The sequence below is a fragment of the Capronia coronata genome (assembly GCF_000585585.1).
Source record: "Capronia coronata CBS 617.96 chromosome Unknown acBCG-supercont1.1, whole genome shotgun sequence".
Classification (NCBI taxonomy): domain Eukaryota; kingdom Fungi; phylum Ascomycota; class Eurotiomycetes; order Chaetothyriales; family Herpotrichiellaceae; genus Capronia; species Capronia coronata.
Window position 1 is genome coordinate 3,905,050 of NW_006912893.1, and position 24,555 is coordinate 3,929,604.

The following is a 24,555-nucleotide window of genomic DNA, read 5'->3' on the forward strand; positions in this document are numbered from 1 at the left end:
GCTGCCGGGAAAGAGTGAGCGATTTCACCATATTCATGCCGCACATATTCTGCTTGCTAGGTAGTCGCCGGATTGGACATTGTCAGGCAAGAACCGGTATTTTGGTCGCGACGCCTTTCATGTAAGTGGGGCTGATAGGGCTCGGGCAGGGTGCTTGCCACCACCATCCTCACGCGACACTGCATCTGCGGGTGACTTTGAGGTTGCTCTCGTCATTGCCCGGTCTTGTTCTCCTTCCAAGTGCTCCAAGGCAGCGATCAAGGGGTTTTTGGTCGTCACAAATGGGTCGTCGCATGGCATGCCACCGGGGAATAGTCCAAAGAAACTGCTGAAAGGGGATTCCGATGGCAGCATTGGCACCATCGCATCTCGATCAGGAGATTTCCATGCGAGCGGGTTGGTGCTCAGCCCTGGGAACTCGGGAGTGGGCTCGGGTAGCGGAGGAACGTCCTCTTTAGCATCGATTGCATCGTAGGAGCCATGATACTCGCGTTGATCCGGTCGATACGATGTGTAGGGGTTAGTATATTGCCAGGCTGATTGATACTGCGGTTGAAGCCAAGGCGCAGAGACGGCAGGTAGTGATGTACGTGAAGTTCTTGAGTAGGTTTGATGGTCAGCGTGAAGATGATGTCGCCCTTCTTCCACGAAGGTTTCACCTGCGTAGCCAGGACTTCCGTCATCAAAGATCGTGAAAGGGGCCGGCCGCTTTCGAGAAGGCCGGACGGCGACAGCTGGTTTGAACTCGTCTTCGTCCTCCTCAGTCGTAAGAAGGCGGGAGCCAAGGGCATATGAGTCCCCAGTCGAAGAGCTGGGCAAGTATGGCAGCGGTGGTAGTCCGTGCATGAACGGTAGCTCGGCCTGTTTCTTCGTGGTATGACCTTTGGACTTGCGCCTCACCAGCCGGGGTGCGTTGACGTCCTTGTCTGCCATTGGCTGTCTCTTCCGGGGGCGGGCTTGTTTCATCTTTGGTAAGGGAGATTCCCCATCGACGAGACTGCTTGCATCTTCGAGCTCGTCAATGTGTCGCGCCTTTTTGATGCGTCCGCCGGGAGAGTAGACCACTTCTCTGGGTTCCACCAGAGCAGACAGCCGTTCCATGCGTCTCAACACGGACCCATCCTTCTTTTGATTCCGTTTCCTTCTCATCTCATCCGAGGCGGCATCAAACAAATCCATGCCTGGCCAGACTGTGCCCTTTAGCTTGCTGTGTTCTGGGGTCACAAGGAGGCGGGATCCCTCCCCGGTCCGCCCATCATCGTCAGAAGGAGGACGAGCGTCAGAGGATGGAGAGGGTCCGACAGGAGAGACGGCCTGATGTTGACGTAATCTAGGTCTAGAAGGCGCGGTCAGAAGCAAAGCAAAGCAGGACAACACAATTTGATTGTAGGAGGGAACCACCTTGATCTCTTGACGGGGCTGAAATCGAGGTCGCTATCATCATCGATTGCATGTCTGCCATATCTGCCTCGAGGTTGTTTCCGCTGCACCTGTTTCCGGGGTTTGGCTATTTTCTTCAGTGGCGCTGGTTGCTCCGATGCTGCGTGGGCAAGTGGGCTTCGCTGCGTCACATATGCACCTCTTCGTGCTGCGTTCTTCCTTCTACCCGCCTTCTTGGCCTCCTTCATTATCATACGCTCCGAGAGCAGTTGGCCGAGGCCATGTTGCTGATACCATTGATTGTACGTTGCCAACTGTACGCCGGCCGCAATTTCCTGGTGACTTCGGACTTGGAGTTTGTGCAGGTGGGACAGATGACCTTTGGAACTGACGTGGGTAAGTAAATGTGAGGTGTCGCTGAAGGAAGGCTGTTTGGGGCAGATACTGCAGTTAAGCAGCTCCAAGTCCATCACGTTCCCCAGCGAGGTTGTACAAATGCAATTGAAGTGAAAGACAAGGCAGCAGCAAACGGAGAACCGGGTGATGACTGCAAGAAGTTGACAAGCACGGGCTCAAGGAAGATGCCGTGCGAAGTATCTCCTTCTGCTCCAAAGGCATCTGGAGAGGAGGGCAAATCGGCAGCTGAGGTGGCAGAGCCCAAGGACAGTGAGTAGTGGCTGCGAGGGTGGTAAACAAGAAACACAGTTGCAAGAAGGTGGCAGAGCCGAGCTTGAGGGGGAACAAGGGAAGGAGACAGATTCCGGGAGCATTGAGGAAGGTGCGTCCAGAGAATCACATTTGATGCGTCTCTGACGCAAGACCAGGAAAGAGCTCCTCAGCCTTGCGAGATTACCCATTTTAGTAGCAGTAGTAGTTCCAACGTGTTGCGGAACCTGAATCGTACCAGAACTTGAACAGCACGAACATTGCCACCAGTGCAGACTAAAGCTTCCCATCACCTCTAACTGTGGGAAATCAAAACTTGGAAGTGTACCACAATGTCTATGTCTCCTCAAGAAAGAGGATAGTAGAGTGATGAAGCGGAAAATAGTCCATCGTGGTTTTCGCTCTCCTCTTGCCTTGTATCCCAGCTCTCAAATGGCATATCAAGTGGGTTATTAGATTGCAAGAGGTGTATCGTCGGCGCTGCAGCATCACCGCATCAGGCTTGATGATACGGCAGTGCTTGGGTGACTTTTTCGGGCATACAACTGAGAAATGCCCCGTCAGCGGTGATAGTAAGACTCTGACAACGTCGACTTACTAGACGGGGTCAACCTCAACTAGACCTGGATAGCCGAGCAGACTTAGACCGGCGACTCCAAAGACAGTATGGAAGACATCGACCATATCGCCCGGCATGTCCGAAATGCCTCCGTGCTCCGGGTCTTGACACGTCAAGATGAACTTGGTCAATTGAGAAGCATTGATCCAGTGAAGCTTCCCCAGCATGGCAAGGCTACTCAGCACCCACCAGCTGTAGCACACATCCACCAATTTCTCAGGTCGACCATTGAGTCCACCATTAGACAGCTGTCTTTCACTCAACCAAGCACCCAAGCGCGTAGTGTCCACCAGGTCAAGCCGTCTTACAATGCTTAAAGCGCCAAGGCAGGTGAATATCTGACCCGCGTGCGATTCTGCACCAGGAGCTCTTCCGAACCCGCCATCGAAGTTGGCGCACGCCTGGATGTAGGACACGGCTTTTTCGACGTTGACGAGGTGCATCATGTTCAGGATGGACAAGGCGTTGAAGGCGCCATAGAGAAAGCGGGTATCGGTCTCACCCCATTCATCTCCGGCGAATGTACCAGTGTTGGGATCCTGGAGGCTGGCAATGTCTGATTTCCGCCAGTTGGAGAGGGGTCTATCATATCCATGGAGAAGTCAATCACTTACATTGTGCGATCCGCTCCTTTCCTCCTTCTCGGCGATTTTCGAGCTCAGGCAAAGCATTGATTGTTGCGAGGATCTGGACGGCGCTGACGGTATACAGCATGTGGGAGTCGTGGCCAGGAGCGGCACCGAAGCCTCCATCTTGATTTTGACAGGCAAACACGAAATGTAGTGTTTTGTCCCGCGGCAATGCATCTGGATGACCCAAGAGGTGAAGAGCGGTGAGGCCCCAGTAGACGCCGTTAAGTCGCAGGTGCTCGGTCAACCAGTAGTCGAGCTCATCTTTTCGCTGGAAAAGCATCAACATCTGGCGACGTATGGGGAACTCACACTTCAACGCACACTATCCAAACCTTGGATATATTTGACATGTTTGTCGATGACCAGGCCAGCGGGCGCGGGCGAGCTGCCGCTAGAAAGGTGACTTCCCCCTCTGCCTGGTCCGGCCACCAAAGCCATTCAGCAGGCGTATCGCGAAGCCAAAGGAATTGGGAGAATACCAGGCGGCGAGGCCGCAAGGGCTACGTCCAATGGGGATGATCAAAGTAAGTAGCGATGATGGGAAGATGTGATGGTGAAATTTGTGATGATTGTTTGGTATATGAGATATCTAGGTACTTCAGGTAGGTAGTACTGGGTCCGACTGCTAAAGCAGCCACAGGTACACTGCACAATTCTTCTCCCCGGCCTTGGCAGCAACCTGCGACAACTTTGAATTGAAGTCCAAGTTCGACTCAAGTTCAATGCCTGCTCCTTCATAATAAATCTATACATGATGTACTAGTACTACATATAGGTCACGGATGACAGTCTGCCATCATCTTTGACACGAAGCCCTAGCCCCTCTCGCCCCGTCCTTCGCCCACTGCACATCTATATATTACTTGCCTACTGGCCTTTACTGAGGCAGAAGAGCCCGAAGTTCTTCCGTCTTCTTCCTGTCAAACACAGATCTTCACCGGCAGGTTTCAGATTGAAGTAGGCGTGGCTTGGAACATGGATGATGCGCTGGTTCAGGACTGCAACAGCTGCCCACTATCTATAAGGTACTATCTTACCTGACAGTACATGCACTGCACTGCACGAATCTGTACAGGTAGGTACCTAGGTAAGGTACCTACCTATTACCTAGGCATCTACTATCATCGCAGTACGACGAGCAAGTTGCACAAGACCAGGCCGATTAATATGCTCCAGCAGTACAGAGTAGGAGTTCACTCGCTCTTGGGGCATCCTTCTCCACGTTGGGTCCAGAATAGCAGTGCGAGCTCCTCCACTGCATGGAAACATGACTACATATATTGGCCAGTCGCTTCAAGCTAGAGTCAACTGGATACAGGCGCGTCTCTCGACTGTGGGCGTGCCCCTGGCGCCGCGTGTGTCATTATTTAACGAAGTTGATCCACTTCCCCTGGTCCCCCCTTGTCAGATATTTCCTAATATCGCGAGGGCATCTTTCGATATTCCGGTGAAGAGGGTGTTGTCTGACCATAGATGGGCGATATCGCCACTCGGGGGCGGTCAGTGAATCTTTGTGTACGCCTCAAGCAGCAGCGAACTACTAGTAGAGCATGGACCCAGTGTACATAAGAGTCGCTGCTGTAGGATATTGACATGCATAGTACCACACCTTAATATAAAGAAGTACCCTTATGAGAGTATGCATTTAGTTGTCTTATGCATCTCTGCGCTCTAGGCTCGCTAGGTGCCGGGGGGTGTACAGCTTACGCCATAACATACCTGTATACGTGCCTCGATGCCTCCTACTAGGCAGATACCTAGGTACTATACTAGTACACCCTTGAGACTAACCTGGGACACCTTGCAATGCTAGCCTAGACGCAACGACTTCCGACTTCACCTCAGACGCAGTCCAGTCCCTCGAATACGTACTTAGTCTCTTGGTACCCATAGAGTCCCTACCTTAGGTACCTACCTACCTCACGTAGGTGGTATATAGAGCAGTAGATCGGATAGAGTAGCAAGCCCATACCAACCCCAGCAGCATACTAGTACAACATGTAAGACGTGTCTTCAATCAATCGCTCGCCGCACACGCCAGGCACGGCGCCTCAATCAATCAATCAATCAATCCTACCACGTACAAACCCCCGGCTCGTCCACCAACCGCCATCATATCCCGTCAGCCCGGAGTATTTCGCTCTCTACCACGTCGCAAGCTGAGGTGCAGAAGAAAAGCCATATTATATACTACTAGTAGTACTGTGTCGAGTCTGTCAACACACCCTTGAGCCTAAGGCTGCTCACTGGCAGTTTCGGTCGCAGGCGCAGGCGCAGGCTAAGGCTCCGCACTCCGGGCCCTCGCCGCTCGAACGCTCCACCTGCAGCGCCCGTTTGTCTCTTCCAGCCTCAACTTTTGGCGGCATCCACCACAAACCACGCGGCCAGCAAAACACCGCTTCTGAACATTCTAATATTGCTACTGCTACTGCTACCACTACCACTACTGTACTTGTCTGTATAGACCAGTAATCCCCTGGTCTGATTCTGGTGCTTTTGGTCTTTCCGCCTGGCTGCATCGTTGTTTGGAGCATTGACCGCCTCATCCTCAGCTTACCCTTCCTGTCACTCCCTCAAAACTTATAACTTCCTCCTTCGTTAGCCGCTTTCCTCGCACGCCACTACGCGGTTCTGACAGCCAGGCTGTTACACAATCACTCCCTGCGATGAAGTGTGCCTGATCACAAAGCCTGAATACCTTGCTACCTAATTCAAATCGGCTTTTCACGACAGCATTTCTGGGTCGGACTCCTCGCTACTCCCTCCAATACAGTATATCGAGACCTATAGATCTCGCACGCCAGCCCCTTGTCGCCCAAGACACGCAGATATCCTCGGATTGCAGCTGCAACAGGGAAGAGGAGGACCAGCCAGCCAGACATTCCAATCGATAAATGACTTGTCGATTTCTCACGCCCCCAGGCAAGGCGCGCTCCATCCACAATCAGAAAAAGCACTGGCCGCTTGCGCTTCTCGCTCTCCATCCCCGACGCGTTTCGTTGGATAAATTCGTTGGATAAACAAGGCCATTATATCTGCCAACGCAAAAGAGGTGGTACAGACGGGGAGCACACCCGACGGGCAACATCAGGGTTCCATTGACCTGGCGCAAACAGCCTATAGCCCAACCATAAGCGCGGCCGGCTACCTGCAGTACACCTTGTGAATGTCACTTCAGGAGTTGCGGATATGCCTAAAGCCTCGGCTTTACCGTATCTCAACCTGACCTCTACAAACATTGAGGAATTCAACGGCTTGACTCCTGCGACCTTGAGTCCTAGGTCGACAGGCTCGCCTCGCACCCCGGAATCCGCCCCGGTATCACCATATCTGCGAGGTGCTGCGTCGCCTTCGACCATGCATCATGTGTCCGTGCCTCAGGATGGAGGCAACGATGGCCATCGAACTGGGCCCAATTCTCCAAGCATCACTGCAATGCCCGAGTTACCGCCTTCACCAGTTCCCCAGTCGCCAAAACATGGGCGAGAGGCATCCAAAAGCTTCTTTTCAAATTTGATGGCCTCAAAATCCTCCCACAAACTGCAGCCCTCTGAAACCAGCGTTCCGGAAAGCGGAGAGAGACCAAGTGCTCGAAGTCGGGCGAGCTCGAAGGATAGATCGTTTCATTCAGTGCAGAGGCAAGGCTCGACCCCAGACTTACCAAGAATGGGGAGTGCCAATGCCAGCGGCGCCAATCCTCCTTCCTCGGAGCCCAATGCTGTGGCCTCTTCTGAGACGACCCAACCTAGCAAGAAAGTCAGGTCAAAACTCGGAGGGATTCTCACAAGGACTAAAACTGTGAGAATGGAGGAAACGGTCCCGAAAATAAAGAGTTCAGCACCTGGTCATCTTCAGCTGGAGACTGCGAACCAAGATAACCTTGAACTCGAGCCATCCCCCAAAACTGCACCCATCAAAATGGATCATCGAGAGAGAGCGTTTGGAAATCCGGGCAGCGGAGCCATGCGAAACCGCTCTGCAGATCGTCATATGCGTGAGGACTCCCTTGTGACGAGAAGGGAGCGCCCAGGCGGAGGGATACCATTATCCCACTCCTTCAGAGAAGGTTCTACTCTTCAGATATTATCGAATATCGGTCAAACGGGCAAAGGGATGGGCGATCGTCTCGGTAAGGCCGGAAAAGGCTTCCTGGGGAAGATCACAAGGAGTGGGAGCAGCACCGAGCGTGAACTTGTCACGGATGACAATTACACCTGTACCACCATCAACCTGCCACTTGTCAAGCAAACCCGCAAAACTCGGATTGCCCGACGCCTCGAGTTCTCCAAGGACAAGACAGAGTTTTGGATGCCTGCCCTGCCATGGCGATGTATTGAGTATGTAGCCCTCTTTTGGACCAGAAGCCCCGGCTAACAATTTTCACAGCTACCTGAACATGAATGGAGCCGAAGAAGAAGGACTTTATCGAATACCAGGGAGCGGCAGAGATGTCAAACATTGGCAACGTCGGTTCGACACCGAGTACGACATCAATTTGTTCGATGAACCAGATTTATATGACATCAACACCATCGGTTCCTTGTTCAAATCATGGTTGCGAGAGTTGCCTGATGAGATCCTGCCAAAATCCACCCAAAGCAGGATTGCCAGCCAATGCGCTGGTGCGACGTCAGCACCTCAGATGCTCAAGGATGAACTGTCGCGACTCCCACCGTTCAACTATTACCTCCTCTTCGCCATCACTTGCCATCTCAGTTTACTTAATCACTACGCCGACAAGAACAAGATGGATTTTCGAAACCTGTGCATATGTTTCCAGCCATGTCTGAGGATCGACGCGTTCTGTTTCCAGTTCCTGGTCATGGACTGGAAGAACTGCTGGCAGGGTTGCTGGACTGAACAAGAATACTTGGAAGAGGAATACCGGTACCAACGCGAGGGCTCCATCAACGAAGCTAATGATGTCGCGGTTGAAGACAGAGCCATTTCGTCTAGTGACAGCAGTCAACAGCAAGCGTCTAATCCCCCACGAAGCGCTGATGCAGCTACACAACGCAAGTCCGTTCTACCCAAGACCAAACAAAGGAGTCTGTCGTCCGAAGGAGGTGCGAGGCGGAGAGCAAACAGCAGTCACGCAGCAACTCAAAGTGTGCCAACAGCACCTAGAGTGGTTACTCCAGAGCCTCCGGTGTTGTCTCTGGACCAAAAGCTGCCCGAGCTGACCGGCCTTTCCCCGATTCGCATGTGAGAAAATATGTGTTGTTTTGCCATTTCAACGATACTCTTTAGGCGAGAAGAATATCCCGCGAAGGAAGCCGTCTGCCGATGCATTTACTTCGGGTTTAGGATGGCATACTGCATACGGTCGGCGGCGGCCTCTCACATCTCTTTCTTTCCACCCCAGAGCAAAATCTGTATTATCTATTCCCTTTTTGACTTAGCATTGACGTTTTACGCTGGCACGGCATTAGCCATCCCTGGCTCTTTGAATTATGATGCTTATGAGGAGGATTGCTGCAGGGAGGGATGGACATGGTGGACAACAGCGAGCAAAGTGTCAGTGAGTGTCTGATGTCTGATGTATGATTAGCTAGAGAATTGGTCGCGTGAAGCAACGGCAGGGAGGGTCCCAGGCTCAAATGCACCTATCTAAGATCAGTCTTCACCAGAAGTGTCTCTGACCCATTGGATACCCTTGGATCAAAGTGGCCAATGGCCCTTTGACGCAGACGGCGTAGTCCCCCTTTGCGGCTTTCGGCCTTCAAAACCTCGCTGCTTGAATCGTAAAGCAGCCGCTGCGGCACTGAGTGAGCCTGTCCCATAAGGAACTCTCAATAGGCAGCTGAGAAAGACACAGTTTGCAAGTCACTCTTTCAAGGCCCTTCTATGCCCATGCACATCGTGTTCGGACCGTGTACGACATGTCTGGACACGCAACGGAAACAACCCTGTCCATCCATACAATGTTTGTTGAGCGTACGACAATGGCCATCGTCCAGATACATCTGGACGAGAACCAACTCAGCCAGCCTTGCCCCCCTTCCTACCCTTGCGCTCATTGTTGCGTTGCCTTCTTTCCTGTCTTTTCATTCTCTCGAGACGCTCCCGTCTACCTTCACCCCTCACCGTCCTTCCCTCTGCACCAAAGCCCTCTTTTTCCTTGCCGACCTTTTCGTCATCCAGTTCGACCAACCAGTCGCTCTCCCCCTGCTTGTTCTTTCCTTTATAGCCCCATTTCTTGACCCACTCGCCACTCTCCTCGTCGTAGACCATGTTCTTTCTGCGATCCTCCAGCGCCGCTCCGCCCTTCAGACTGCCCCCATACTTCCCAATGCCCTTCTTGCGGGCGAACAGTTCCCACTTCGTCGGCGCCTTGGGCTTCGGCAGCGGTTTCCACCGTGGTAAAGGATTCGACGCAGGCGGGAGGGCCATTACCAGACCGTCCGGCGTGGAGGTTATCGTGCAGGTTGTTAAGAGGGTGTTGAGGAGTGACTGGGCGCCGTCTCGGGCGATGGCTTGGAGCGTGGCATTGCGCTCGACGAAGGACTGGGAGAGGAGACTTGAGGTGCTGGGGAGAGGATTCGGGTCGATCGCAGTGAGATATCCTAGATCATATGTGTATGGTGTGGGTTTGTCCACCGTTGTTGGTCTACCGGTTCATGTCAGTTCCGAGAGTATACTGCAAAGCGGTAAAGAGTTCAAACCTACAGTCGTTCTTGCTTTGACGCAGAGGCCGCTTTTCCGTCCGCCATTGTAGCATCCCCCATATCGATTGCAATTTTCTTATTCCGGTCTCGATGGTACAGCAAATGGTTTCGGTGTCGGTCGGTCTGCTGTGAAAAGTTGGCTTGGGGATAGTCTACGCAAACCTGAAGTGAAAGCCCAGAACAGAGGCCTCCAGAACTTTTTGCATCGCCGCTGTTAGATAAGATAAGGATAAAAGTCTCGATGTTAGGGCGGCGAGTCTTGGCTTGGTACACTCCTGCAGTGCAAGCTGCCATGCTTCAAACTAGTATCCGCATGTTTTTGATCCTCCAACAATTGAGTCTAATATCAAGTTCGCTTGACTACCACGCATCCACCACAGGAGTGTCGGCATCGGCACCGGCACTGGTGTAGGAGAGAGAGACATGTCGCTCTCAATATGCGCCGACTGCCTGTCAAGGCTGCGCATCTCGCATAACCCCAGGAGCAGCCTTGCGATTGCCGCGGTGTCTTTGACTCCGGTGTCGTCCTTTCACAGCGCCAGTGTCATGGCCAAGAACAATTCCCTAGTGAAGTCGAAGAAGGGGAACAGGGCACCCGAATCAAAGTACCGATCGTCGCAATCTGCCAAAATGAAGAAGAAGACCAGAGATCGGCCGAAGCCGCCGCCGATCGGAGAACGGAGAGCTCAACGACATCGCATTGTGCTCAGCAACACCAATGCCCTCGAGGTGCCGAGCTTGGAGAATTGGAGCAAGGAGAACATGACGGCGGAGGAAAATACAGGACGGATGCTCGGTCTCGACGGTGCTTTGCTGGACAAGTTGAGAGACTGCAAGGCGTTCAAAACAACTCAGAACTGGAGCTTGTTTCGACGGCCTGCGACGCTCATCCGGTCCGAGACTATCCAACTGGGCCAGGAGATCGAGCAGGTGAACCACAGTCAGGGTAAGAAGACAGTCAGACATCTGGTGACTGGTGACAAGGCTTCTGGGAAGAGCATCCTTGGACTCCAGGGGATGACCATGGCTTTCATGAACGATTGGTTGGTCTTCAACATTCCCGAAGGTAAGTGATATGATTCTGTGAGATTTGATGGCTATTAGGGACAGTGTGCGCTGACTATCTACGCAGCTCAAGAGTTCGTCAACAACACATCCTCCTACGCCCCGCTTAAGCAGAAGGACGATCAAGCGCAGTCTGAACAACTATACATCCAACCTCACCTGACGCAGGCTCTGCTCACCCGCGCCCTGCATGCGAACGAATCATTGCTGAAGACGCTCAAATTCAACCACGAGTTCCCCAAACATCTTCCTCTCAAGCAGGGCACAGCCACCCTCAAGGATCTCGTGCAACTGGGCGCGAGCGACCATACTTTCGCATGGCCAGCGTGGCAGGCTCTCTGGCGGGAACTCAGCGAACCGGGTGCGAACTCACGGCCTCGAGTCCTCATCGCCGTCGATTCGGTCGACCACTGGATGGGACCCAGCAAATACCGCAGTGCCGATTTCAAAATCATCCACGCCCACCAGTTCACGCTTGTCCGTCAGTTTTTGGGCTTGCTGTTCGCAAAGGCGGGTTCGTCTCCGCCACTTGCCAACGGCGGTATGTTGCTATATAGCACCACTGGCTCCAACACACCCGCCTTCCCGAGTTTCGGTCTTTTGCTGAACCAGATGCGCGCTCGGGCTCAAGGCCTCGATCCGTCGGCTCCTGGTTTCCCCCTTCCGGCACCGTTTAGCAAGCCAGACACTCATGTCCTGGAGTTGATGTCCGGGTTGGGAGATGTCAACCTTGTGGAGTTGAAGGGGCTCAGTGTCGAAGAGTCCAAAGGGTACATGGAGTACTTTGTGCGCAGTGGATTGTTGCAGCGACCGCTTACGGAAATCTCGCTTGCCGAGTTTAGGGCCCTCGCTGGTGGCGGTGTCGTGGGTGAACTGGCCAAGTTGGGAAGACGGGTGACTGTTTAGCTAAGCCATAAGTTACCTTGGGTGACCAACATGGTGATATGGGAAGAGACAGAGGAATGGTTCTATGGTGGAGATACCTCCCTTTTTGTGATACTACACAGATGGATGTGGTCATGCTCAGAGAGATGTGGCCTCACGCAACTGCTAGTGTTGAACCCATGGACTTCAGCTCCACTGGCTTGTTCACAAAGTGTAGCATCCGGGACCTTGTGCTTGCAACCAGCAGAGATCAATATAAAGATATTGCCGCGCCGTTGTGAATATATCTCCACTGGCAGGCATGTTTGAAATTTAGGAAGATTTGGATGTACATTTTGAAGCCGGAGCATATATAAAAAGTGACAAAGCAAACTAGTACATCACTCCAATTTCCGTCGGCACTTGAGATCCTTGTTCTCTTGCATAAATAGACATGGCCTTGAATACTGAGATCTGCACCGGAGTACACAGGAGATGCTCTCGGCAGGATTGGACACAATAGCTTCATCGATGCATTGTCCATACTTCATAGATTCCGGTCAGAATGTCCATCGACTATGCATTCGACGTCAGTCAGCCATGCGACCACTCCAGGGCCAGGCAGGCGGTCGTCCAGTATCTCAAGCGGTCTCCTACGTGCCGATGGTCTCCTGTCTCCCATCTTGCCTTCTCCACACTTCCTGGATGTGACTTCGACCGAGTATCAGGGATTCAGAAGATGGCCAAAGCGTTAGGCGGGCTGCCAATGCCACCGGGCACGTTGAGCGGAACGCTGGTCAGTAGGAACTCGTAGCGGCCGACGTTCTTGCAATGCGCGCTCAGCGCCTTCAGGTCCCATAGTTCGCCAATATTAAGGCCGAAGAGGGAGAGGAAGTATTGATGAAGTACTAGATGGAAGAGAAGAAAGAAGGGGGTTAGAGTTAGCTGTTCGATTGGTTACAGCACAGTGACCGAGTTGAGTGGGATTGTCAAGAACCAACACTTGAACGGGGTTCGAGAATTTAACGGTGGAAGGAAAGAATTTGGTGAATCATGTGTAACACAAGACGTGAACGCTCGGCTGTGTACTTATGACAACACTCACCTAATTCCGCAATAGTGCCCGTCCGATCACCCTCCTCCTCGATGACAGGAGGCAGGACCTCGAACGCGATAGCATCACCCGCGACGGCGGCGAAGTGATGGTTCCAGATCCACCTGGCCGTCTCTTTATTGCCCTTGAGCCCGACAGCCTTGTGCGTGCCGAGCATACGTTCCTGGTCCTCGGCAGACGCACCGCCCAGGTCCTCAGTAAATCCCGTACGAACGATCAGGATATCGCCGAACTTGAACTCGGTGCCTTGATGTCGTGCGACGTCCTCGAGCGTCTGGACCGTGATGGCATGCGAGTCGAAACAATCATACGCGATGCCCTTGGCCTCCGCGTAGGCGCGGTAGTCAAGCAACACGCCGCGGCCGACCAGTCCGCCCCGGTCGTGCCAGTGGTTGAGGGTGGGCAGGGCCTTGTCGACGTCGACTTGGCCGAAGCTTTGGACCAGGGCTTCCCGGGTCGGCTGGACGCCGTTGTAGCTGAGGCCGGTGGGCTGGTGGGCGAAATGCACCAGGCTGTCCCATTGCGAGGAGCATTGCGTGTTGAATTCCAGTTCGTCGTCGAACCCCCACAGCCCGAAGGGGCCTTCTTGGAACGATATCACTTTGTGTTCGAGTCCCTTGCGGGCGAACCCGGGTTTGTTGATCGCCCCGATCGGCCAGTTGAGTGAGATGGAAATGCCGTCGCGCGCTTCTTTGAAGGCTGACTGCACCACTTTGGGCGTGAGGAGGTTGAGGCAGCCCAGATGGTCCTTTTTTCCGTCTTTATCGAAGACGCCCCATGCGCAGCCTTGCGGCATGTCCTTGACTGGTGGGAGCGAGTCGAAGTCAGGGATGTTGCTGTAGTCTGCCATGGTTGCTGTTTTGGGTGATGGTTTATAGATGGAGAGAAATATAATCTGTGACTGACAGCGACAGCGACAGCAACAGCTAAAATTGATAGAGGGACAGGGACATGCCAACAGGGAGATCGAAGGGTGAGATAAACACTTATGGGCAATGATGGTGAATGGGGCCACTGTACCGTATTCCCAGTAGATGGGAGACGACGACTACCTACCTAGGTACAACCTCCTCCCCAGGCTTCGGGACTCTGGGGTCTGGGGTGGAAGCTCCGGGACACAAGTCATGCGCGGGATTGTGATTCGGTACCTTGAGCCGATGCTTGGGAAAGGCGGGGGAATGAACGCCATGGTCTCATAGATCTGAGGAGCTACGAATCCCCCTCAGTCCCAAGAGTTTTCAACTGTCCTCGGAAGAGGGCAAAGGCCAGTAGACCTCGGGTCAATCCCCATGGTGGGTTCGAGGTATTTACCGGTGATGGCGGGCTCGGCTCTCATGATTGGCCGTCAGAACCGCCTTCCTGTTCAGCTGAGAATCAAGACATGCCGAAGTGATGATAAAGTTGGAGAAGCGTATGGGTTTGAAGCTGTTGTTGATGCGATGAGGAGATTTGATGCGATGGGGAGACAGAGCATGATCTGGGATTCAGCCTCGTCGCCGATGACAGCCTTGCGTGTCACATGACTGGATCAGGGGCTAAAGGGGCCAAGAGGGGCCAAAGGGGGAGATGCTGCGCTGTATAGCAGCGAGAGAGTAATCATCATGCTCTTTATCACCAGTCACAGTGAGCTCGTTCATATCTGAAGGGATGATGAAATCTCCGAGACAGGGCAACATACATACAGACATTCATAACCACTGAAGGTCAAAACAGTTGAAAAGTTGGTTCCCAAGGCCGACGACGCCTCATGCCAATGAATGAGATGTTTCACATGAGAAAGCCAAGCTGATGCACCGCCTCACACAGCCATTGCTTGTCACCTGAAACAAGGTGTTTATAGGCTGTTGAGTCACTGAACAGGGGCTCCCTGGACATTCAGTGGAGCGATCTGGGGACCTTTTTGCCCCCAAGCCTCGTCAAATATGCGCTTCATCGCCTGTCGGTTGTCAGAGTCAGATATGCGCCGAGAGCTGTTGTTTCGGCTGCTCGCAAAGCCTCCTTAGCCCCCTGGTCAAGGGCACGCGACACAGTACTTGAGGCTGACGTCTTACACCTCATCTTCACCTTCAGCCACAGAGAGAAAAGAAGAAGAGGAGGCAAGAAAACATTGAATAACCGCATTCCAACGGCACAAGCACTGTGCATCAGTGGTAGGACCATTTCCCGTCCATCTCTAGACAACAAACAACATCGATTGCTGTTTTGTGACTATTTCGTGGGATAAGGAGGACTTGGATTTGGATATCACCGAGTTCTGCCACTTGCACGATGATGGAGCGGTTGAGCCGCCAGCTCCAACACCATCTCTCCGCCTCTACAAAACGTACCATCCCTACCAGAGCCTTGGTCTCCTACGTCGTGGACTACTTGATCATCATGTAAGTCGACTGGCCAACCGACCGCACTGCAGCAAAGCTTCTAGAAACAAGTTCTTGGGATCTTATCTGACAGCATTCGTTCCAGAGTGCTGGCCATCATCTACGCCGCTCTCGACAAACTGGTCACGCCCTTCTCGCAGCATTTCTCGCTCAACAACATCTCCATCCAATACCCTTATGCCGTCCACGAACGGATCCCGATCCACATCGCTCTGCTGATCTCTGGCGCCTTCCCCGCCGCCGTGATTCTGGTCTACACGCTGTTCATCGACGGCTTCTTCTCCCATCACCGCCGCACGACGCATACCAGGTGCAAATACACAATCGGCGATCGACTGTGGGAGCTGAACTGTGGCTGGTTGGGGCTGTTGCTGGCCCAGGGCGCCGCGTTTGTCATCACCGGCACACTCAAGAACCTGTGTGGAAAGCCTCGGCCGGACCTCATCGATCGTTGCCGTCCCCAGACAGGATCTGCCGACGGTGTTCCTTACGGCTTGGCCACCAAGGCTATCTGCACCCAGCAGGATGAAGCCATTATGCAAGATGGTAAGTTAAGGTTGTCTGTCTGTCTGTCTGTCTGTCCTGTGGCATTTTCCTCTCTGGTCCTTCTCCGAGGCCCTCTCTGGACGTCCCGGGTGGCTGTCGGAAATACCATCTCATTGACCCTATCATATCCATCTATGTAATACTGCCGCCGAAAACATTCTCACTGAACTCTTCTCATCCAGGCTTCCGCTCCTTCCCGTCAGGCCACGCATCCTCTTCATTCGCCGGTCTGTTCTTCCTGTCCCTCTACCTGGCCGCCAAACTGCACGTGCTCGACCATCGCGGCGAAGTCTGGCGAAGCGTGATCGTGTTGATCCCTACCCTCGCCGCATCCTGCGTCGCCATGTCTCGCATCATGGACGCCCGCCACCACCCCTTCGACGTCCTCTTCGGCTCCGTCCTGGGTCTCTTGTGCGCCTGGGCTGCCTACCGCCAGTACTTCCCGCCCGTCAGCCACGTGTGGGAGAAGGGACGCGCCTATCCCATCCGCTCCTGGGGGATGCCTGTCAAACGACCTGTTCCTGGCAAAGTCATGCTCGACAGCGAAACGCTCGAGGTTCTGGACGACAGAGTCGCCGCTGATGAGAACGGATACGACACCAACCCAAACAACACTGCCATTTCGTCCCGGTACGAATTGACATCGATGGCAAATCGGCGTCCCACGAGACCGCGACAGAGGGAGGCTTCGCTAGATATGGGTCTTGAGACGGGGTATTCTGGCCGCGGCGGCGGCGTCATCGCTGCATCGACATCACGACAGAAACAACAGTACCAAAATCAACCTCAACCTCAGCAACAACCATATTCTTCGGTCTCAGCACCACCACCACCTTCGACTTACCTGAATACAAACAACGCTTTCTGCGACCAAATGGAGCATAGCCGTCGCATGGGAGATCCCACGACTATCGCTAGTCCGAGTCCGAGTCCGAGCCCGAGTCCAGAGCGTGGTCGCGGACGTCTACCAGATCCAGTCCATCCTGCGGACATTGACGATGATGACGACCGAAGACCTCTGCATTCAGCACGGATGGTAGCTTGAAACGACAATCTGCCTTCTCAGGTGCACAGGAAAGACAATGTTACGGCGACCACATCGTAATCTGCGTACGTCTGGTGTTGGCATTCTCACAAAAGAATCGTGTGAGATGGCCACGATTACTGTCTTTTACAGTAGTATCCAAACCCGCTGATAGATCAAGTTTTAAAAAAAGCTACGGAGAATCGGCGTAAAACGGCATTTGTGATTTGGCATATTCAATTTCAACCAGGGGTTCATTTTTGCAATTTTCTCACAAAGCGTTTCCTTCCGCTCCCACAACAACTGGTATCAAGGTTCCACTCCTTGGAGAATCTGCCCGGACTCTGCTCTGATGCCGTAAACGCCCAAGACGAAAACATCACAAGCATGCACTCACTCGCATCTCATGAAACACCACGTAGCGCGTGATGACAACTGAGGCGCGGGTCTCCAAACATCAGGGTATAACTCTAGCACAATGCCAGTGGTCGACAATCCCCATATCATGGTTGCAGTGTATTCCATCATGTCATGCCGACCGCTCCTCTGGAGTTGTCATCACTCGTCATCACCGTCATCCATGTTCTCGTCATCGCTATCACCGGCTTCGATCCATACCAATCTCGTGCCGTTGTTCGCGACTTGCCAGATCTATTGCATGGCAGTTAGCAGCCGTTGGGCAAAATGAAATAGGAAGCGAGAGAGGGCAGGAGTAAACTTACATCCAGAAGCTCATACTCTTCAATCGTTCTTTGGAACTGGTCAATCGTGAAACCCTTGGCCAACACCAATTCCCGAACACGCGCCAGGTTCAGCTCTCCTCTCGCGCCTCGTCCGACACTCGCCGCGCCCGACTCTCTCATGCCGCGCACGAGATCGTAAACTCTCGAACTCACTGTCTGATCACCCTGACCGCGCTGGTCGTGGTACAGGCTGGCCTTGGAGACCTCGATCAGACGCAAGGCCTCGTCGACGTCTTCCGTGACCACTTCATTGCTGAACCTCAGTCGAGCAAGCGCTTGGGACAAACGTAATACACCCAGCAGCGTCCGCGGCGAAGTATGCGTGAAGTGCTTCTTCGACCCTTCGTCGCGTTTCTGCTGCTGTCGCATGCGCACGTATGCGCCGACCATATAGTCAGATACCGACTTGGGCACGTTAGGTCGGAAGGTTCGTGCTTGCGCGATGTACTGCCGCACCTCCTCGGGCGCGAAAACGACACCCTCGCCCTCTCGCTGTGGGTGTTGGTTGTGCATGTGGACGTAGCAGACGTGGTTGGCTAGTTCCTCGTCTCCTTCGCGTGAGGGGGTGTCAAGGATCAGGAACAGCACGTCAAAACGCGACAGCAAGGCTGCGGGCAAGTTGATGTTGTCGACGGGCGAGATGCGAGGGTTGTATCGACCGTAGAGGGGGTTGGCTGCCGCCAGAATTGATGTTCGAGCATTCAACGTTGTTGTGATCCCGGCTTTGCTGATGGAAATGGTCTGTTGTTCCATGACTTCATGGATGGCTGTTCGGTCGCTGTCGTCCATCTTGTCGAATTCATCGATACAGCAGATTCCGTTGTCGGCAAGCACCAATGCGCCACCTTCAAGAACCATTTCGTCCGTCACAGGATCTCGCATGACGGCAGCTGTCAGACCGACTCCGCTGGATCCTCGCCCTGTTGTGTAGACGCCTCGAGGAGCAACTTTCGTAATATACTTGAGTAGTTGCGATTTGGCCACACCAGGGTCACCCATCAAACAGATATTGATGTCGCCACGGATCCGCATGCCGTCGCCCATTTCTTTGGTGACACCCCCGATGAGAAGTAGGAGTAGCGCCTTTTTGACATCCAGATGACCATAGATCTCCGGGGCGATCGACCGAGCCAGATATTCGTACATGTGTCCTGTCGCTTTAAAAGATTCGATCCGGCGAATGATCCTAGGATCCATCTTCAGGTCTTGATATGCTTTCTTCTGCTGCGTAATGTTCTGTGCTTCGAGGTATGTATCCGTCAGCAGGCCAGCCTTAATGGCTCGGAAGCCAGTGTAGGGGGTGGGAAGGAAGATGCCGTCAATATCTACGACATCTCCGGGACTCATTTGTCGTGCAAGACTGCCACTGCAGTGTACCGTTAGAGTTCTTGGGATGTGGCCGACTGGGACCTGGTCGGCCATTTCCTGGATCTTGACTTCCTGGAAAGGCATGAATTTGGATGCTCGTGTAGATGGAAATAGTTGACCCTTTGAGTCGTTCTCCTTGCATTCGTCTGACGGGCAAATCTGCAACGGGGTGAATTGTCTCGACGAGACAGGCTGAAAGATTTCGCATCCACATCGATCGCAAGTGTAGGCTTGTATTTGGATGCTCGGCTTGACATCTGAAACCCTGGTGGTGATGCCGCGCACGGTGATGAGATGTCCTAGATGCTCCCCTCGAACCTGCCTTACAGCGAGAGTCTTTTTGGCAATGTCGGCACCTGTTGGTGTCAGGGGTTTGAAATTAAGCGTATATCGCCTGGTCAATTCAGGAGGAAATGTCGAGACAGGGACCGCAGCTTCGGCGTCTGCTTCTCTGGCCGACGCCACTGTCTCGTTTCGTTTTGCGCGCTGCGCCATGATGATGTCCAGCACATCATCCTTAAATCTGGGTATAGTTAGAGTCCAAAGGTCCAGACGGTGGTCGGTCAGACTACGTACGAGATTTCTTTGCTTGGTTTGGGCATGACCTTGTCCACAGCATTTGCGAAGAGGTCGACATAGTGTTTGGTGTTGGTTGTCACCGACTCAACCAGCCTCAGGTTGAACTCTGCAGGCAGTGTGTCTTCGAACTATCACACTTGTCAACCCACAGCTGTGCCCCAAAAGGGTCCTGGGCATACCTCTTGGAGATCATCCAGCTCTACCAGGATATTCTGACGCTCTCGATCTGCAACTTCTTGCAACATATCCAAATACTTTCTCTTGGGTCGCCGTCTCGAGTTGCTGCCATGACCATCCGACACATCGTCCATGAAATCATACTCATCGCTTGTGTGGTCGCCATCGAGGTGGAGGTCATCGATGGCTTCAGCGGCGGCGTCTGTGGAGGTTTTGGAGGTCTCGAATTTCTCAAGGAAGGACTGAAACGCATCTAGTTGCTTTTCATAGTCGACAAGCGCCTTATGCTGTAAGAGCGCCATGGTGTGAGGTTGATGCTACAGGGTGAATGAGTGTTTCTCGTGGGTGAGCTCGTGAATGGGAATAACCAGCATATCTGAGATCGTGAACAAGGGGCTGAGTGACCGGTGGCATTGCAATTGCAAGATAGATGGCTGGCGCGGCGCGTCGAACAGAAAACGCGCCCACGCGACGCGTCTGTTTAAAGTGTGTGTTATGGCGAAGTACAAAACCACTCATGCTGTGGTTGAGACTGTTTGATGCGCCGTATATCTGCCGAGGTTCTGACTTGTCGGCGACGGCGAGCATCAACTTGAATCCATCAATACGATCTGACCTGTATAGACTCTCGTTCTCTTTGCCCTGGGACTTTGCTTCGTGGGAGACTATGCTGGGTGCGGTGACGATGGTGTATATGCTCTTTTCCTGACTGTACATGATCCGTGTTCTTTCTAAGTGGACATTTTCCGGTCTTGTCGAAGCTTCTGTGTCGCAGTGAAAGCATCATTGTCAGATCTCCTTCGCATTATATCGCTGCTCAGTCATGGCTCCAGCCGTGCGGGCTGAGGTCGCTTTGGTGTCCCTCAAAAACTGCCTGGTCAATTTACCCCCGGGACTGATTGCACTGATCAGCAATACCAATATAGTAAGTCCGCTACTTCAAGTCCTTCGTTCATGTACTTAATATTCTATAGCCTGCCCAGAATGTCGTTGTCGAGTTACAATATAGATCTCAGACGCTATCTACGGGGGCTATCTCGAGCGGCAATACGGCCGGGTTTCAAAGATCTGCCTATGTCGGATGGACGGGAATGCCCACACGGTCCCGACCTGCTTCAGTGATCAACAACGACCGGAGTCGCCCTGGAACCAGGGAGCAAGAGACCCAAGTAGTCGAGATTGACGCCACATTTGCCAAAGTGCTCGGTCTGTCCGAAGGTCAGAAGATTGGCATTCTGATCCACCTCGATCCGCCCGTCGCACACAGTATCAACATTGAACCACTGACCCCGGCGGATTGGGAAGTGATCGAACTGCACGCCACTTTCTTGGAACTGAACCTGCTATCTCAAATCCGAGCACTCCCCAATCCTGCATTCAGCAACAAGGCCACCGTCCAGGCCGAGCACACCCATCCTCTGACTCTGCATTTGTCACCGACAGCAACGGCAAATATCATCGTGACCTCCTTGGTGCCGCCCGTTCCCAGCACATGCCCCTTCGCCAAGATAGCTCCAGATGCCGAGGTCATTGTCGCTCCCAAAACTCGACAGAGGGCAGGCCGGAGCGCGAGAGGAGATTCGAGAAGCATTGCAAGCAGACGCAGTGGCAAAAGCGGTGTCAGTAACGTTCGCAATTCGAACTCGAAGAGAGGACCACCCAAATCTGCAATCTTCATGCGAGGCATCGACCGGGCCACTGCAGACGGCTTCTTCGACGAACCATCGAATGCAAGCGCAAGCGCACCTCCCACTGACAAGCTTTGCATCTGGCTAAGCAGCGACGTGATTGCAGCAGACGACATCAAATCCGCCACATGGGCCACTGTGACGGTCGTCAAGCCAGCCGGCCTGCGTGCGCAGCTGGACTCTGCCCAGGTGAATCAACTCAAAGAGGAGGAAAGCAGCGAGGTCGGCAGACCGGCGTCGAAGCTTGTGGCGCAGGTCCTGCCTTGGCCGAACGCGCTCGACGATCGACATGCTGTGTTGTCATCTTCCTTGTGCGAAATGCTCGGTGTCGAAGGGATGGTGGGAATCATTGTCCGGATCGAGGCAGCGGCGCCGCCACTCGCACGCTATTCGATCAAGAAGTTCCAATTCTACCCCTTCCTACCGTCCAACTCCAAGAAGAAGGAAGGTCTGAAATTCGGCGGGGACTCACGAGCGGCGAAACAAGCACTTGCCGACAAGCTCCGCTTGACGTTCTCTGGAGACGATGGGCTTCTGTCGGGACCGATCACGGATGGCATGGTTTTACCGCCATCCGGAGACGCAACTTCTGCGTCGTCGTTTGACGGAGGAATCTTGAGATTCCGTCACACGACGGATCATGACGAGGACCGTGGTGACTCTTGTCTCTGGGTGCATGGCCAGGAACAAGACGACGACTTCGACATCAAAGCCGAAGTTCCTCGACCCGTCTCATTGACCACTCTATTCCCCACTTTCGCACACGGGATTCCTCGCCAGGTTCCTCACCTTGTGGGCGCCGACGACCTGCTGAAGCAATGCATGTCGAATCTGACATTATGTTCGTCAGTCCTGTTGACCGGTGGAGTCGGGTCCGGCAAGACCTCGCTTGCTCAATGTATCTCGCAACGGCTCCGTGAAGACTATGTGTTCAACGTGACCTACTTCTCGTGCCAGAAGCTGGTGACCGACGAGACGAGGGTGTCTACGATCAAAGAGACGTTGACGAGACTGTTCATGACGGCATCATGGTGCGCTCGACTCGGCGGCCAGTCGGTCGTGGTGCTCGATGACCTGGACAAGATCTGCCCCGTCGAGACCGAGCTGCAGGTCGGAAACGACAACGGCCGCAGCCGCCAGATCACCGAGATCTTATGTTCCATTGTGCGGCAATACTGCAGTATCCATTCCGGAGTTGGTCTGCTTGCGACGGCGCAGAGCAAAGATGCATTGAACAGCGTCATCATCGGCGGCCACATTGTAGGCGACATCATCGGCATCAAAGCGCCCACGAAACAAGTCCGGCGCGACATCCTCGACTACCTGACCGACGACGGCAGCGTGTCGGCAAAACACGGCAATGGACACCGTCACACACGAACCCAGAGCGACACGCGAAGCATGTCCGAAAGCTCATGGATGGACCCGTCGAACCCGTCATCCAGACCCGGCTCGTCATCCTCTTCGTCTCGCGTCGAAGGGTTCCGCCTCTCCCCAAGTCTAGATCTCCTGGATATCGCAAGCAAAACCGACGGGTACATGCCCGCAGACTTGGTCCTGCTAGTCTCGCGCGCGCGAAACGAAACCCTGACACGAATTATCACGGAAACCGATTCCAACGAAACCTACCAGTCCACTATCACCAACAATAATAACAGCACCAATTTCGACGCCCCGCCAACCATCACCAAAAAGGATTTCGACGCCGCCTTGAAGAACTTCACACCTTCATCACTCCGAAACGTCACCCTCACTCACTCCAGCACAACGTTCGCGTCGGTCGGCGGCCTGAAAGCGACACGAAACACGCTCCTGGAGACCCTGCTCTACCCGACGAAATACGCCCCGATTTTCGCCCGATCACCACTCCGCCTACGCTCTGGAATTTTGTTGTACGGCTACCCCGGATGCGGGAAGACGCTTCTCGCGTCTGCCGTGGCAGGGGAATGCAACCTGAACTTCATCTCGGTCAAAGGCCCGGAGATTCTGAACAAATACATCGGCGCGTCGGAGAAGTCGGTGCGCGACCTGTTTGAGCGCGCCCAGGCCGCGAAGCCGTGCGTGCTGTTCTTCGACGAGTTCGACAGCATCGCGCCGAAACGCGGGCACGACAGCACCGGCGTCACGGACCGCGTCGTCAACCAGATGCTCACGCAGATGGACGGCGCCGAGGGCCTGGAAGGCGTCTATGTGCTCGCTGCGACGTCGCGCCCTGATCTGATCGATCCAGCGCTCCTGCGGCCCGGTCGCCTGGATAAGAGTCTGTTGTGCGATATGCCGGACATGGACGATCGGCTGGATATCTTGACAGCCGTGTGTGCGAAGCTGCAGTTGACTCCGGAAGTCGAGAATCGCTTGCTCAGTGTCGCCCAACTCACGCAGGGCTTGAGCGGTGCCGATCTGCAGGCGCTGATGTACAATGCCCATCTGGAGGCGATTCACGATTTACTGGGCGACGGCTCGAAATCTGCGCAGGACGGTAAAGAAAGAGTCCGTGGCGGCTCTGGATACAATGGTGTCACAAGAACAACAACAGGAGGGAACGGTGGAAGTGCGAATGGTCCAGGGCCGGGCGCTCGCCGCCGCAGACGCAATGGTCCGGAGAAGCATGATTTCGTCCAGTTTCTGTACTCGCCTGAAGAGGATGCGCGGGCAAAGAAACTTCTCACTTCGTCCGCCGTGGATTCAAAGGCTGCCATTGCCGCGAAGCTGGATGAGCTGAAACTCGCGCGGAGACGCGAGAAAGAGCTGCTCAGGAATACTCTAGCTCGACACTCATCGGCCTCCGCCACGGCGTTTAGAGACGGCCCAGACGGCAATGCAAGTGGGAAAGATGAGGGGAACCGCAAAGACGAAGTCATCATCGAGTGGAAGCATGTGGAAAAGTCATTGGCAACTACCAAAAGCTCCATCTCTCATGACGAGAGGAGGAGACTGGCGGCCATCTATCGCGAATTTGTTGTTGGAAGAAATGGCGAGATGCCCAATGGTGAAGGCAATCGGGACGTCGGTGGACGGACGAGCCTGATGTGAGCATGTCGATA

At 53.8% G+C, this 24,555-nt stretch overlaps 9 protein-coding genes across 9 annotated transcripts; 4 read left to right on the plus strand and 5 right to left on the minus strand.

Moving 5' to 3' along the window:
* Positions 1-117: 117 nt before the first annotated feature.
* Positions 118-1,850, minus strand: A1O1_01381 (uncharacterized protein; the record flags this gene model as incomplete). Its single annotated transcript, XM_007722294.1, has 2 exons — positions 118-1,336; positions 1,402-1,850. 2 exons carry the CDS (start codon positions 1,848-1,850, stop codon positions 118-120), a joined length of 1,668 nt encoding a protein of 555 aa, XP_007720484.1.
* A 793-nt stretch (positions 1,851-2,643) lies between these two features.
* Positions 2,644-3,735, minus strand: A1O1_01382 (geranylgeranyl transferase type-2 subunit beta; the record flags this gene model as incomplete). Its single annotated transcript, XM_007722295.1, has 3 exons — positions 2,644-3,221; positions 3,280-3,565; positions 3,619-3,735. The coding sequence occupies 3 exons, from the start codon at positions 3,733-3,735 to the stop codon at positions 2,644-2,646; spliced, it is 981 nt and encodes a 326-aa protein (XP_007720485.1).
* A 2,751-nt stretch (positions 3,736-6,486) lies between these two features.
* Positions 6,487-8,506, plus strand: A1O1_01383 (uncharacterized protein; the record flags this gene model as incomplete). The annotated part of the gene is made up of 2 exons (XM_007722296.1): positions 6,487-7,634; positions 7,684-8,506. The coding sequence occupies 2 exons, from the start codon at positions 6,487-6,489 to the stop codon at positions 8,504-8,506; spliced, it is 1,971 nt and encodes a 656-aa protein (XP_007720486.1).
* A 773-nt stretch (positions 8,507-9,279) lies between these two features.
* Positions 9,280-10,010, minus strand: A1O1_01384 (uncharacterized protein; the record flags this gene model as incomplete). The annotated part of the gene is made up of 2 exons (XM_007722297.1): positions 9,280-9,907; positions 9,967-10,010. The coding sequence occupies 2 exons, from the start codon at positions 10,008-10,010 to the stop codon at positions 9,280-9,282; spliced, it is 672 nt and encodes a 223-aa protein (XP_007720487.1).
* A 378-nt stretch (positions 10,011-10,388) lies between these two features.
* On the plus strand, positions 10,389-11,936 carry A1O1_01385 (uncharacterized protein; the record flags this gene model as incomplete). Its single annotated transcript, XM_007722298.1, has 2 exons — positions 10,389-11,031; positions 11,098-11,936. 2 exons carry the CDS (start codon positions 10,389-10,391, stop codon positions 11,934-11,936), a joined length of 1,482 nt encoding a protein of 493 aa, XP_007720488.1.
* A 690-nt stretch (positions 11,937-12,626) lies between these two features.
* A1O1_01386 (uncharacterized protein) lies at positions 12,627-13,858 on the minus strand (the record flags this gene model as incomplete). Its single annotated transcript, XM_007722299.1, has 2 exons — positions 12,627-12,802; positions 13,000-13,858. 2 exons carry the CDS (start codon positions 13,856-13,858, stop codon positions 12,627-12,629), a joined length of 1,035 nt encoding a protein of 344 aa, XP_007720489.1.
* Positions 13,859-15,279: 1,421 nt separating this feature from the next.
* A1O1_01387 (uncharacterized protein) lies at positions 15,280-16,977 on the plus strand (the record flags this gene model as incomplete). Its single annotated transcript, XM_007722300.1, has 3 exons — positions 15,280-15,386; positions 15,472-15,932; positions 16,115-16,977. 3 exons carry the CDS (start codon positions 15,280-15,282, stop codon positions 16,975-16,977), a joined length of 1,431 nt encoding a protein of 476 aa, XP_007720490.1.
* Positions 16,978-17,514: 537 nt separating this feature from the next.
* Positions 17,515-20,125, minus strand: A1O1_01388 (minichromosome maintenance protein 7 (cell division control protein 47); the record flags this gene model as incomplete). The annotated part of the gene is made up of 4 exons (XM_007722301.1): positions 17,515-17,607; positions 17,679-19,590; positions 19,644-19,774; positions 19,826-20,125. 4 exons carry the CDS (start codon positions 20,123-20,125, stop codon positions 17,515-17,517), a joined length of 2,436 nt encoding a protein of 811 aa, XP_007720491.1.
* Positions 20,126-20,646: 521 nt separating this feature from the next.
* A1O1_01389 (uncharacterized protein) lies at positions 20,647-24,544 on the plus strand (the record flags this gene model as incomplete). The annotated part of the gene is made up of 2 exons (XM_007722302.1): positions 20,647-20,748; positions 20,798-24,544. The coding sequence occupies 2 exons, from the start codon at positions 20,647-20,649 to the stop codon at positions 24,542-24,544; spliced, it is 3,849 nt and encodes a 1,282-aa protein (XP_007720492.1).
* Between the last annotated feature and the right edge of the window lie 11 nt (positions 24,545-24,555).